This window comes from Chrysochloris asiatica, unplaced genomic scaffold (assembly GCF_000296735.1).
Source record: "Chrysochloris asiatica unplaced genomic scaffold, ChrAsi1.0 scaffold00190, whole genome shotgun sequence".
Classification (NCBI taxonomy): Eukaryota; Metazoa; Chordata; class Mammalia; order Afrosoricida; family Chrysochloridae; genus Chrysochloris; species Chrysochloris asiatica.
Window position 1 is genome coordinate 3,894,357 of NW_006408708.1, and position 12,497 is coordinate 3,906,853.

The 12,497-nt window shown below is 40.6% G+C and overlaps 1 protein-coding gene across 3 annotated transcripts in view; it reads right to left on the reverse strand.

Moving 5' to 3' along the window:
* The window catches only part of ZNF827 (zinc finger protein 827), a 252,044-nt gene that overhangs the window by 88,020 nt on the left and 151,527 nt on the right, over window positions 1–12,497 (reverse strand). For all 3 annotated transcript variants that reach the window (XM_006872273.1, XM_006872275.1, XM_006872274.1), the window contains one exon: window positions 10,895–10,952. In XM_006872273.1, coding sequence (XP_006872335.1) covers window positions 10,895–10,952 — 58 coding nt within the window. The remainder of the gene's footprint in view (window positions 1–10,894; window positions 10,953–12,497) is intronic.

Below are 12,497 nucleotides of genomic sequence, written 5' to 3' on the forward strand. Positions count from 1 at the left end.
GGTCCCCCCTGACAATACATCCGAAATATGTAAGACAAAGTGTGGCCATCCTGGCTTCCAAGGAGAACTCTGGCTGTATGTCTTCCAACACAGATCTGTTGGTTCTTTTGGCAGTCCATAGTACTCCTCCAACATAATAACTCAAATGCATCAATTCCTCTACCATCTTCCTTATTCACCATGCAACTTTCGAATGCATATGAAGTTATTAAAAATATAATGGCTTCTGTCAGGTGCACCTTAGTCCTCAAACTGATGTCTTTGCTCTTCTACACTTTAGATGCCTTGTGCAGCAGATTTGCTCAATGCAATATGTTTCATTTTTTGACTGCTGCTTCCATGAGTGTTGATGGTTGATCCAAGCAAAATGAAGCCTTAAAAAACTTCAATCTTTACTCCATTTATATGAATGTTACTTATTGGACTAGTGGTGAGGATTTTTGTTTCTTTACATTGAGGTGCAACCCATTCTGAAGGCTGTGGTCTTTGATCGTCATCATTAAGTATTTGAAGTACTCTTCACTTTCAGCAAGCAAATTTGTATCATTTGCATATCGCAGGTTGTTAATGAGCCTTCCTCCAATCCTGATAACATGTTTTTCTTCATATAATCCTGCTTCTTGGATTATTTGTTTAGCATACAGATTGAATAAGTATGCTGAAAGAACACAATCCTGGTGCACACCTCTCCTAATTTTAAACCATTCGGTGTTCCCTTGTTTTGTTCAAACAACTGCCTCTTGGTCTATATACAGGTTCCTCATGAGCACAATTAAAGTGTTCTGGAATACTCATATTTCGAAACGTTGTCCACAGCTTGTCATGATCCACACAATTGAAAGCACCTGCATAGTCAATAAAGCACAGATGAACATCTTTTCTGGTATTCTCTGCTTTCAGTCAAGATCCAGCTAATGTCAACAACGCTATCCCTCGTTCCACAGCCTCTTCTGAATCTGGCTTGAACCTCTGGAAGTTCTCTGTCAATGTATGCTTGCAGCTGTTTCTGTATTATCTTTGGTAAAACTTTATTCGCATGGGATATCAAAAATATTGTCCGATGACTTCCACATTCCATTGGGTCACCTCTCTTTGGAATAGGCACAAATACAGATCTCTTCCTGTCAGTTGGCCAGGAAGTTGTCTTCCAAATTTCTTGGCATACATGACTGAATGCCTCAAGGGTCGCCTCGATTTGTTGAAACATTTCAATACCATCAATTCCTTGGCCTTGTTCTATGCCAATTCCTTCAACGCACCTTGGACTTCTTCCTTCAAGGTCACTGGCTCTTGAGCATATGCTACCTCTTTTTTTTTTTAATGTTTTATTGTGAATTATGTGATAGTTTACATGGGAGAAATTAGTTTTACATTCATCCTATCATATATTGTTTCATTGCCATGGTTACAATCCCTCCATGCATCATCAACCAACCAAAGGGTATATACTACAAGCCTGCCCCCCAGTTGTCAGCACACAGCCCCTCTCCCTCTCTGTGTCTAAAGTCCCCAGCTGCTCCATCTCCTCACGTCATCATCTCTGCCTCCATGTCAGGTATCACTGCTTCTCTGGGTAGAGTCCTGCTCTCTGCTCTTCTCCCTTGATGGTCCCAGGGACCTCCACTCCTAGACTGAAAGGTTAATCACTCCCCTCTTTGCTACAAAATGTTTACCTTTACATTTACAACCCTCACAATCAGTCCTGAGAACAATTATTCAATATTGTATCACAAGAGACCTATCTGCATTTCATTTCATCAGCCCCGCCTAGACAGACTGGATATTACTCAGTGGAGATTCTACCTTCCTCCACTTGAGATCTAGGCTCCCTCTTGAGATCTTGTAAGCCAGTCACTTTTTGCCTTTGTAGTCCCCCATTTTGGGTAGCCAATGTCCAAGTTGCTCATCCCTGTCTACTCTGTGTATGGAGGGGGCATATGCTACCTCTTGAAATGGTTGAACATCAGCAAGTTCCTTTTGATACAGTGACTCTGTGTATTCCTTCCAACTTCTTTTGATGCTTTCTGTATCATTCAGTTTTTTTTTTTACCCATAGAATCCTTCAATACTCGAAGTCAAGGTTTGAATTTTTTTCTTCAGATTAAAGTGGTGACAGGTAAAAGAGAAGATTATAAAACCATATTTATAGCATTATTATGTGTCATTGCATCATTTCCAACTCATAGAGACCCATACAGTGTTTCCAAGGAACAGCTGGTGGGCTTGAACTGTCAATCTGTATTTCGAAATCCAGTACTTATCCTACAGTGCCAAACCAGGAGTCCATATCCATAGTAGGATTCACTTTTTTGCATATATAAATATATATATATATTTTAAATGATGCTGGTGGTGGTTTTGTCCCATGAAGTTGGTTCCAATTCATAGCAACCCTGTATAGGGTTTCTGAGACTATAAATCTTAATGGGAAAAGAAAGTCTCATCTTTCTCCCATGGAGTGAATGATAAAATCAAACTGCTGACCTTCTGTTAGCAGCCCAAATCATACCCCACTATGTTACTAGAGCTCCTTTTATAAGAAAGTACAATGATATAAATAGAAAAAAAAATCAGTAAGGAACTACTCTATCTCCTTAGCAATGACTCTCTCTGGGTAATGTTGTTGTTAGGTGCCATGGAGTTGGTACTGACTCATAGCGACCTTATGTACAGCAGAATGAAACATTGCCTGATTCTGGGCCAACCTCACTACTGTTGCCACGTTTGAGTACATCAATGCTGCCACTTGGCCAATCCATCTCCTTGGGGGTCTTCCTCTTTTTCTCTGACCCTCCACCTTACCAAATATGATATCCTTCTCCAGTGACTGGTCCCTCCTGACAATATGTCTGAAGTATGAGAGACAAAGTCTGGCAATCCTGGCCTCCAAGGAGCACTCTTGGCTGCACTTCTTCCAACACGGATCTGTTGGTTCTCTTGGCAGCCCATGGCACTTTCCATATTCTCCTCCAACACCACAACTCAAATGCATCAATTCTTCTACAGTCTTCCTTATTCACTGTCCAGCTTTTATATGCATATGAGGTTACTGAAAATACCATGGCTTGGGTCAGGTGCACCTTAGTCTTCAAGCTTACTCTTCAACACTTTAAAAAGGTCTTGTGCAGCAGGTTTGATTTCTTGACTGCTGCTTCCATGAGTGTTGATAGTTGATCCAAGAAGAATGAAGTCCTTGACAACTTCAATCTTTTCTCTGTTGATAAGAATGTTGTTTATTGGTCCAGTGGTGATAGGATTATGTTTTTGTCATTAAGTGTGGTCGAGTTAGTACTGGCTCATAGCAAACCTATATAGGCTTTCCTAGGAGTGGTTAGTGGGTTTGAACTGCTGACCTTTTGGTTAGCTGTTCAGTGCTTATCCTACAGCGTCACACCAGGACTTATAAGTGATCATCTCGCCTTTTTGATGTTCTCCTATATTGTCCGGAGAGAAAAGTTATTTCTGAAACTTAAAAAAACTGAAAGCAACAACAGATTAAGTTTTATTTTACTGTTCAAGATCCTTTATTTTTGAAGAGACTCTTTTTTTTAAGGGTAAGCTCAGTGGGGCATTTAAAGGGCAAAAGGTGCAGGGCAGAGCACCTGTATCTAAATGATGAACTTACTCGTGTATCTGTCAACTCCAGCCTCAGAGAGCAGAAAACTATGGAAGAAAGGATCTTTTCCCAGTAGGGCAGAAGAAAACTAGAGAATTTTGGTTGGTTGGTTGGTAATGTGTTGTAGAGTCAGTTCCAACTCATAATGACCCTGTTTAGCCTTTCAGAGGCTGTAAACCTTTACAGGAATTTAAAGTCTAATCTTTCTCCCAAGGAGCGGCTGGTAGATTAGAACTGCTGACCTTGAGACTAGCAGTCCAACTCATAATTCACTATGCTACCAGGGCTCCTTAGGGGGGAAAACTTATATAGGTTATTACGGTTTTTCATTTTCTCCTTTGAGAAATATGCTTGCCTTGTATTTTAGATTGCCTTAAATGCAGGCCAATACGGACAACCTAACACCAGGTTTTCAAGGAATAAGTTCCTGTTACTGCAGCTCTAGCATTCATCTATTGTGAAGCCAGGAAACTTCTCAGGACAAGAGCACAATGCCAGGCCTTGTCAAAGGCTGCTGCATGGGGAAAGCCAGAGTGTGGAGCCCGGGCCAACTGCACGCCAAGGAAGACAATCCTGTATGTCCAGAAACGATAAATGTCAGCTGTGGAGGGACCTGGATCTCCTGCCGGAATCTGATTTAATACTTCAACAAGACCGGTGTGTTTTCTGATGAGGTGAGCAGAGTACAGATGAACTTAAGTCTTGCTCTGCAGACACAAGAGCCTATGTTACATGGAAGTTGTAGAGGATGACAGTGAAATGAGACAGTTCTTTCTAACATGCCTGTTGCCTGCAGTACCACGCAGGAAGCAGTTTCCTCTTGAAACAGAGGTCAAGACGTGCATATCTGGTATATTCTTAGTAACAACTGTGGAGACACTCTGAGTGAAAACCCCAGATAAGCAGAGGATTGAAGCCAGCCCCGTCACCACATATCCCTTGTGGTCCTATCACCCCACATGCTCTGTCAAAGCTGTCTGGGGGGAGAAGACAGGTTCAGGAAACCTAGTTACAGAAACTTACACATTTGCGCTTCTTTCTCAAAAACGATGTGTTATATAAACAAGATGAAAGACTGTGGCAAACCAATAGAAATAAATATGGGACTAACCCACAGGTAACAAAGAAAAGACATAGTTCTCATCAGACTTAAACTTGCCTCTTCAGAGGACCATGACCCTAAAAGAAGTCTGGAGACATACTGTCTCCACTATACCACTTCAGTACAGCTGTCATGGAAGGGAGGAAAAGTAGAAGACAATACCTACAGGACAATGGAGGTAGATGAAAGTACTAAAAAATGAGAAGGAGAAAACTTGGAGAAATGAGAAGGAAAAACAAAGCAAAACCAAACAGAAAAAAACCACCAAAATGAAAACTCAAAGATAAATTGCAAAAGATGCATTTCCAATGAAATTACTCTCAAGTCAACAATTTCTATCAGGGTAGTTGTAGACAGTAGTGCAAGCTGTGTGCTGCACAAAGGTACCATCCCTAAGGGGGCATAATTTATTTTATGAACATCAAAGATTTACGTATTTATTATGACAGTATACCATCAGATGGCAGTGTTCTGGAGGAGGGCATCTTTCAAAAATTTGCGATGGTACACATGACCCACCAAAACAGCCCTGACTTCACCTGGAAATAACTGTATGTACTAACTGAAGGGGCTCCTTTAAAATCAGTAGTAGCTTCTGTTCTATCATTTCTAATTCTGTTCTTTAGAAATACAATTCTCAGTGCATAAATAAAATGGATAAAGAGGATATATGTAGTGCTTCTGCATAATCACCAATTTTCTGTTTCCTTTTTCATTTCTTAATTGTTTTTGTCGAATCCTGTATTCTTTAAAAGCAATCTTTTACTTTTTTAAGATAACACAGCACTATTCCTTTACGCCTTCTGAAGAAACCAAAAGAGGGGAAATTGTATGAATTGAGGCATCATGCTATTACAAATTTTTGCAATTTCTAATAGCGAACCATAAATATTTAATGTCTAGGAAATACACTGGACACTTCAAAATGAATATATCTTTTTGTAAACACTACCATTATCTAAATCATAGAAAAGTTGCCTGCATTTCAGATTCTGAAAATTGGGCAAATTAAATGTTGGTCTGCATAGCATGATATGAGTCTAGCTTGCTTGGATTTTCCCACTTCTGCTTTTTGTCTAGTAATGGAGAAAAGAACAATTCAAGCAAACAGTTCCTTGCTTTTGGAATAGAGCAAGCCACGTGTGAGAAGTTTTCCTTATAGGCCTGCAATGTTACACCCCCATGGACACTGAATTATTAATGGAGAAAAGAGAGAACAGATAATCAAGAGAGGGTTGTTGGCAGCCATTGTTTGACGTTCATGGTGTTACACAACATTGAGCATGTCCAATTCACCTGCCAGGAGCTATTTGATTCTTACTCTAGGGTTCCATTTTCTTATTTCGATCGTAGCCAACATCTGGCTGGGTGATGGTCCATGTCAAAAGATGTAGATCTTCTTTTTATTCCATTAAATTTGGGGATCTTGTTATGATATCATGCCTCATATACTTGCATCTACAAATGGTCATATTAACCGGCTCTCTGCTCCCTGCAGAACCTAAGCTTGTATTGGGGAAGGAAATAGAAAAATCAGGATCTTATTACTCTTGTAAGTGTTCAGTTCTTCCATTATCATGGGTTTGGACAGAATTCTTTCTCCAACTCATTTGTCAGATAGAGTGGCATTAAGAATACCCAGTCTACACACACTCTCAAAGGAGTCTCACAGCCTTCCTCATGCTTAGATTGAATTTTCTAGACTCCAAGGTTAAACAGGCAAAAGAACTGCTGTTTTAGCAATTAAAGTAAAGTTCCATCTAAAGGACTGATTCAGTGGAGGTGCTCCTTTGAGGGCACAAACCAGGGCAGAAGGAGCAAGGCCAAGGCATTAGTGAGCAGGATCACACGATCCAATCATTCCAGCTGCTAAGTAGATTGATTTTTCTGCCTGGTTGCCTGGTACACTTTAGTGTATTGCTTTTCTCCTTTACTTTTGGGAAGATGATCCTAATTTAAGGAGCCACATCAGAATTCTTAGGATTAAAAACAACAACAACATAGACGTTCTCAAATCGCTTCTTAAAATGATGTCTAGGATTTGCCTTAAAATAATCTAGGGAGTGGAGAAAAGGAACAGATGAAACACTTTGGTCATGCATTGATAACTGTTTAAACTGGGTGATGTGCTTATTCGCTCTACTTCTGTATTTGTCTGAAATTTTCCATTATAAAACTTACAAAAAAGGAAAAAAAAAAAAAGAAAAAAGGTAGAGAGCCAATGATCCAGAAACTTGCTAGTTATTACTTTCGACCTTTAGCTTCACCTCACTCTCTTTTAAAAAATTGCTAACAAGGAATGCTGTCCAACATCATTTTCTCTCTCTAGATCTGCCCATCTTATAACAGAGATATTAACAAACAGCCAAACTGCCAGTGGACAGATGTGAAGATTTAATGAGGAGGGAGGTGCACTCACCAGCTCTTACAGGACGGAGCACTAATTGTACACATCTACTGGTTTCATGTTCTCTGGGTGCCCGAATGAGCTTGGAAAATGGCACACCCTGTGTCTTGCTGGAAAGCACATACTGGAATGCCAAGCTACCGTGTCTCATCTTGGGTGGCTACATTTTCCTTAGTTCTTGTGGTGGAAATGAGAATGGAAATCAACAAGATGAACAATCATGGGGAAGTCGTGGGCTTAAAAAGGATAAAGAGAGAATCAAGTCCTCTTCAGTACACTGCATGTCTCTTCTTTCATCTCATTCCACTGGAGATAAGACCCTTGGAGCAGGAGATGTTCATGAATGGAAGAACTCGGGGAATCAGCATTTGGAAAGGCGTTCAATATTGTGCTGAGGCCAGCATTCCAAGACTACCATTGTAAATGTACTTAGCAACTCTTAAACAAGAGAAAATTCTGAACTTATTCCTAATCATGAGCCATTTTGCAAAACAGTCATCTACTTCTAGGCATCCAAGTATTATGAGATTTAAAAAGTAACCAAACATCTCATTAAATACATAAGAATCTATACCTGCTGCTGTCGGGTCTATTCTGATTCATAGTGACCCTACAGAACAGAGTAGAATTGCCCCCACGGTGTTCCCAAAGCTGCAAATCATTACGGAAGCAGACTGCCACATCTTCCTCCCGAGTAGTGGCTGGTAGGTTCAAACTGCTGACCTTTCAGTTTATGGCTGAGCGCTTAACCACTGCACCACCAGGATTCCTGTAAAGCATCTATGTTGTTGTTAAGTGCCATCGAGTCAATTCCGACCCAGAGCGAGCCTGGATAGAGTTTCCGAGGAGCAGCTAGTGAGCTCGAACCGTCAACCATGCAGTTCAAGGTGACTTTGTAGTCCAGTGCATTAACCCACAGCGCCACACCAGGACTCTATAAAGGTGGACATTCTAGGGCTGAATATAAATCCTTTCAGAACGCACGTTTTAAGTTAAAGCATACCTTAAAACATAATCCATGAGCCAACAATGTACACCTGAAAATAAGAGTTCCTTCTAAGACAGGAATCAGAAAGGCATTTTTTCCCCCTGTCTCTGCCATCAGTTAACTCAGGCTAAAGAGGATTTCTTGGTACAAAGCAGCTTGATTCTATGCAACCTGAAGTGATGATGTGCTGTTTAGTGCCACTGAGTCGGTTCTGACTCATAGCGATCCTGCACAGGGTTTCAAGAGTGGCTGGTGGGTTTGAACCTCCAACCTTGCTGTTAGCTTGCTTATCCTATGGTGCCAGATCAGGATATGAGAAGGTAAAAAAGAGATCTATTTGGGGATAGTCTAATTGAGCAAGTTGCAAATTCAAAAGAAAAATTGTAAATACACCAAGGATTTCTGTAGAACTGTAAATCAAGAATTCTGTAACACTATATAGAAGTCTGGAGTTCTGGTGTGGTGCTGAAGATTAATGTGCCAGACTGCAAAGCCATTTGAACTGCAAGATCAGCATTTCAAATTCACCAGTTGCTCCTCGGAAACCCTATACAGGGTCACTATGGGTCACAACCAACTCAACAACACTTAACAACAACATATAGAAATCCTGGTGTGGCACTGTAGCATAAGCACTGGACTGCTAACTGCAAGGTAGGCGATTCAAACCCACTAGCTGCTCCTTGGAAATGCCATATAGGGCAACTGCTCAGCAGAGGCATCTATTCCTTTGCTTTGGACAAAAGACATGATTTGGATTTCTTCTTACTCATAATCTCCCATCAAGAAGATAATTTAAGGATCGCTTCATTTTTTGCCAAATGGTTAAAGAAAAAAAAAAAAAAGTTCGCTTTTAGCTTATAATTATACTCTTGCTCCAGCCAATGCAATATGAAGTACATGTTACATCTTTAAAGTCATAGCAAGCCTCTTCTTATCTCTTTCCTAAGAATACCTGAGAAGTATACAGTACTATGGTTTCACAGCCTAGCTTTCTGGCTATAAGGGAGCTGCTGCTTGGGCCTGCCCAGATCCCCTTACTGCACTACTGCACCCACCCATGATTTGCTGTGAGCACTGGTTGACAATGGGCAATTCAAATATTTTACACTAAAATGATAGAAAGTGGCAAGAAACTCACTAGAGCAGTAAAAATAAGTCAGTCCTGATGACTTCCGGCTCTAAAAGATTCCACTGTATCTGGAGACGAAACTGAGACCATATTTCTCTCTAACACTATATAAAGCCTCTATGAAGCAAGCTATGTCTGTTTTAATTACCGCTAGACATTCGATATTCCTAAATTCCAGTGAATAGAATTATAAACAAACAAAAAACCTGGGTTCAGGCTCAACTGAAAAGCATCATTGATTTTTTGTTGCAAGAATTAAAAACACAAAAACCAATCAACCACTTCCTTTAGGAAGAGTCTCTTCAGTTTCTCAGGTAAGTAAATTTCTTTTGGACAATGAATAAGGATGACCATAGAAGAATTGATGCATTTGAGTTACAGTGTTGGAGAAGAATATTAAAAATATCATGGACTACCAGAAGAACAAATAAATCTGTGTTGGAAGAAATAAAGCCAAAATACTCCTTAGAAGTCAGAATGACCAGATTTCATCTCTCATACTTCGGACATATCATCAGGATGGACCAGTCCTTAGATAAGGGCATCATGCTTGGTAAAGTGAAGGGTCAGCAAAAAGGAGGAAGACCCCCCCCCAGTGAGATGGACTGGCACAGTGGGAGCAGCAAAAGGCTCAACCGCAACACCGATTGTGAGGATGGTGCAGGACTGGGCAATGTTTCGTTACATTGTTCTATGAGACGAAACTGACTTAATGGCACCTAATGAAAACAAAAGCATCATGGCAGCTTAAGCCTAGCTCTTCCAGCACCCAGGTGCTCATCCTGCAAAGTGCTGGATCCTGAGAAGTGATCTCATATCTTGTGGAGGGTGGGCTGTGGATGGAGGTGATGATTGCATCTCCCCTGGAGATGCAGTGGTGGCTGTTGTTCAGAGTTTGATGGCTTTCAAAACTGGCTGTGAGCATCATAAGTGGGTCCTTCTCCCTGATTAATGGGCAGTCCACTTTGGCTGACCTCCTCAAACTGCCTTTGGCAAATGGTAAACTCTCTTGTCCACAGTTGTGATGATATGGAGTCACTGTAATTTTTTTAGCATTATCTTTCTTCTGCTTTAAAAATTTTTTTTATTTTTTCAATCCTAAGATGAAAAGTTGGGATCTCCCTGGTGCCAAGTGACCAGCCCCAGGGCCACAGTGCTAGTTAAGAGCATAGCTGCTTTAAGAACCCTGGGTTTACTGACAGCGTGAGATCTTCCTGAGATTTGAACCCAGCTCTCATTTACAAATATGCCACCTACTTAAACTCCTGGATCAAGACACATCTACAAAGAGGATAATAATAATCACAATGTCTATTTCACACAGTACGGTAAAAAACACTAGGTAAAACTATTGTTGTGTGCCTTCGGGTTGGTTCCAACCTGTAAAGGGTTTCTGAGAAGCAGTTGGTAGGTTTGAACCGCTATCCTTTCGGTTAGTTTATTCTAAATCACCATACCATATGAAAATTTCCCATCAAAGGAACACTTACTCGATGTCTAATTGATAGTTTTCCGCCTTGGCATTCTTGATTTCTGTATTGTTTCCCCCAACCTACATCCTCGTACACAATGGTAGTAAAAGGCGTGACCTGTCTGAACTTGGTATGGGAACAGATTTGGGAGACCCCCTCCACCACGAGATGACTTACCTGGTGGTAGTCTGGATGGTGTTTTCTTTTGTGTGATTGTGCTCTTTGCTCACTTTTTCTGTAACAAGAAAGAATAAAACATACACCTTTTAGGCAATTCTTAGTCAACTTCTATCATCCATGTGTAAGCAGAAACACCAGCCAACGTTTTTCACATGGGCTGGGGAAGTCAATTTTTGGTTTCTTTTGAAAAATCCATGCCCCTCCCTGTCTTTGTCATAGGGAAAATCACTAAAAGCGGGTAGATAGTGTACACAAAATGAATGAAAGTAAAAACCAGTCAAAGGTAAATGGTTAAGTATAAATTTCAAACAGGTTGACCAATTTTAATCTGGCCTTAATAAGTACATGTAAACACATACATAGACATAGAGATGTGCACTATGACAGCAATTTCTAGTCTCTCTCTCTTGCCCAGCTGAAAAGATCTGCTTTTCTCTGATTCAGCACGAAAACTGCAGTTGTTGCAACTGTTCTGCTTCTGACTTTGATGACAACCTGTAAGTATTCTGTATTGTTCGGTCCCTTTGTTAGAGGGGATATAAAAACGGCCAGAAGACCTCTTGTTGCTACAGTTAGTGAGTGCTTATTCTGATAAATGTCACCAGGGACAAAAAATATCATTAGACAAGAAAAGGTAAACCCTCCTCTTACTCTGTCTTGAGGTCAGTGTCTACCAGCTGTCAGAAATTATTTAACTAGGTTTCAAGAACACAGAAGTTGAACTCTGGCCTTCCCAATCCAGTTCAAATGCTGGGACCCGGCCCTAACCGTCTGTCTCAGTTCTCAAAGGCTTCTAAGTATCTATAGAAAACCAGACCAACTCTACAAGGGTTTCACATTTCAACTGCAGGGCAAGTAAAAAAAGCTCCTAATCTTGTGGAGTTTGGGAAACCTTTAAACAAAGACTTACAACATCTGCCCCATACTTTGTAATACTAGTTTGAAGTCACGGTATGCATGCTTGCACGTACAATGTACAATTCCTTTCTGTCCACTCAGTAATGACAATGAGGGTGGATTGGATTCACGGCCAGTATTCTCTCAGAGAGCAGGAAATCCAGGCTCAGTGACCTGCTGGAGGGCACCCAGGCAGTCAGGGACAGTGCCAGGGTGAGGACATTCAGATGCAAAGTTTTTAGCTGATGGGAGATAATTGGAGACAGTGACAACGCACTGTTAGACAGAGGGACTGAAACGACCCCAGTAGTCTCACTTTTGCAAATCTCAACTGATGAACAATTTTTAAAATATTGCATTGTTTTTAGATACACTTTCAGCCTATTTAGAAAAAAAAAAGAAAGAAAAAGCCTCTTGTATAAATGTTTTGGAGCTTGCAAAGATCCACAAGTCCTATTAAATGTACTAAACTTTCCTACTACCGTGCTGACTGACGCTGTCATTTTCAACATCATCTGAAAGTTACACAGCTATAGAGTGTGCTGGCAGGCCACTGAGAAGGTGAACTATGATGAGAGCATGCAGTTTCAGCTTCTCTTCACTTACTTTCCTGGTAGTTTTTTTAGGAGAGGGTCAAGGGAGAACAAGTGAACACTGACATAATGAGTCATTTAATGGGTGTTTTAAATTTACTATCCACAGC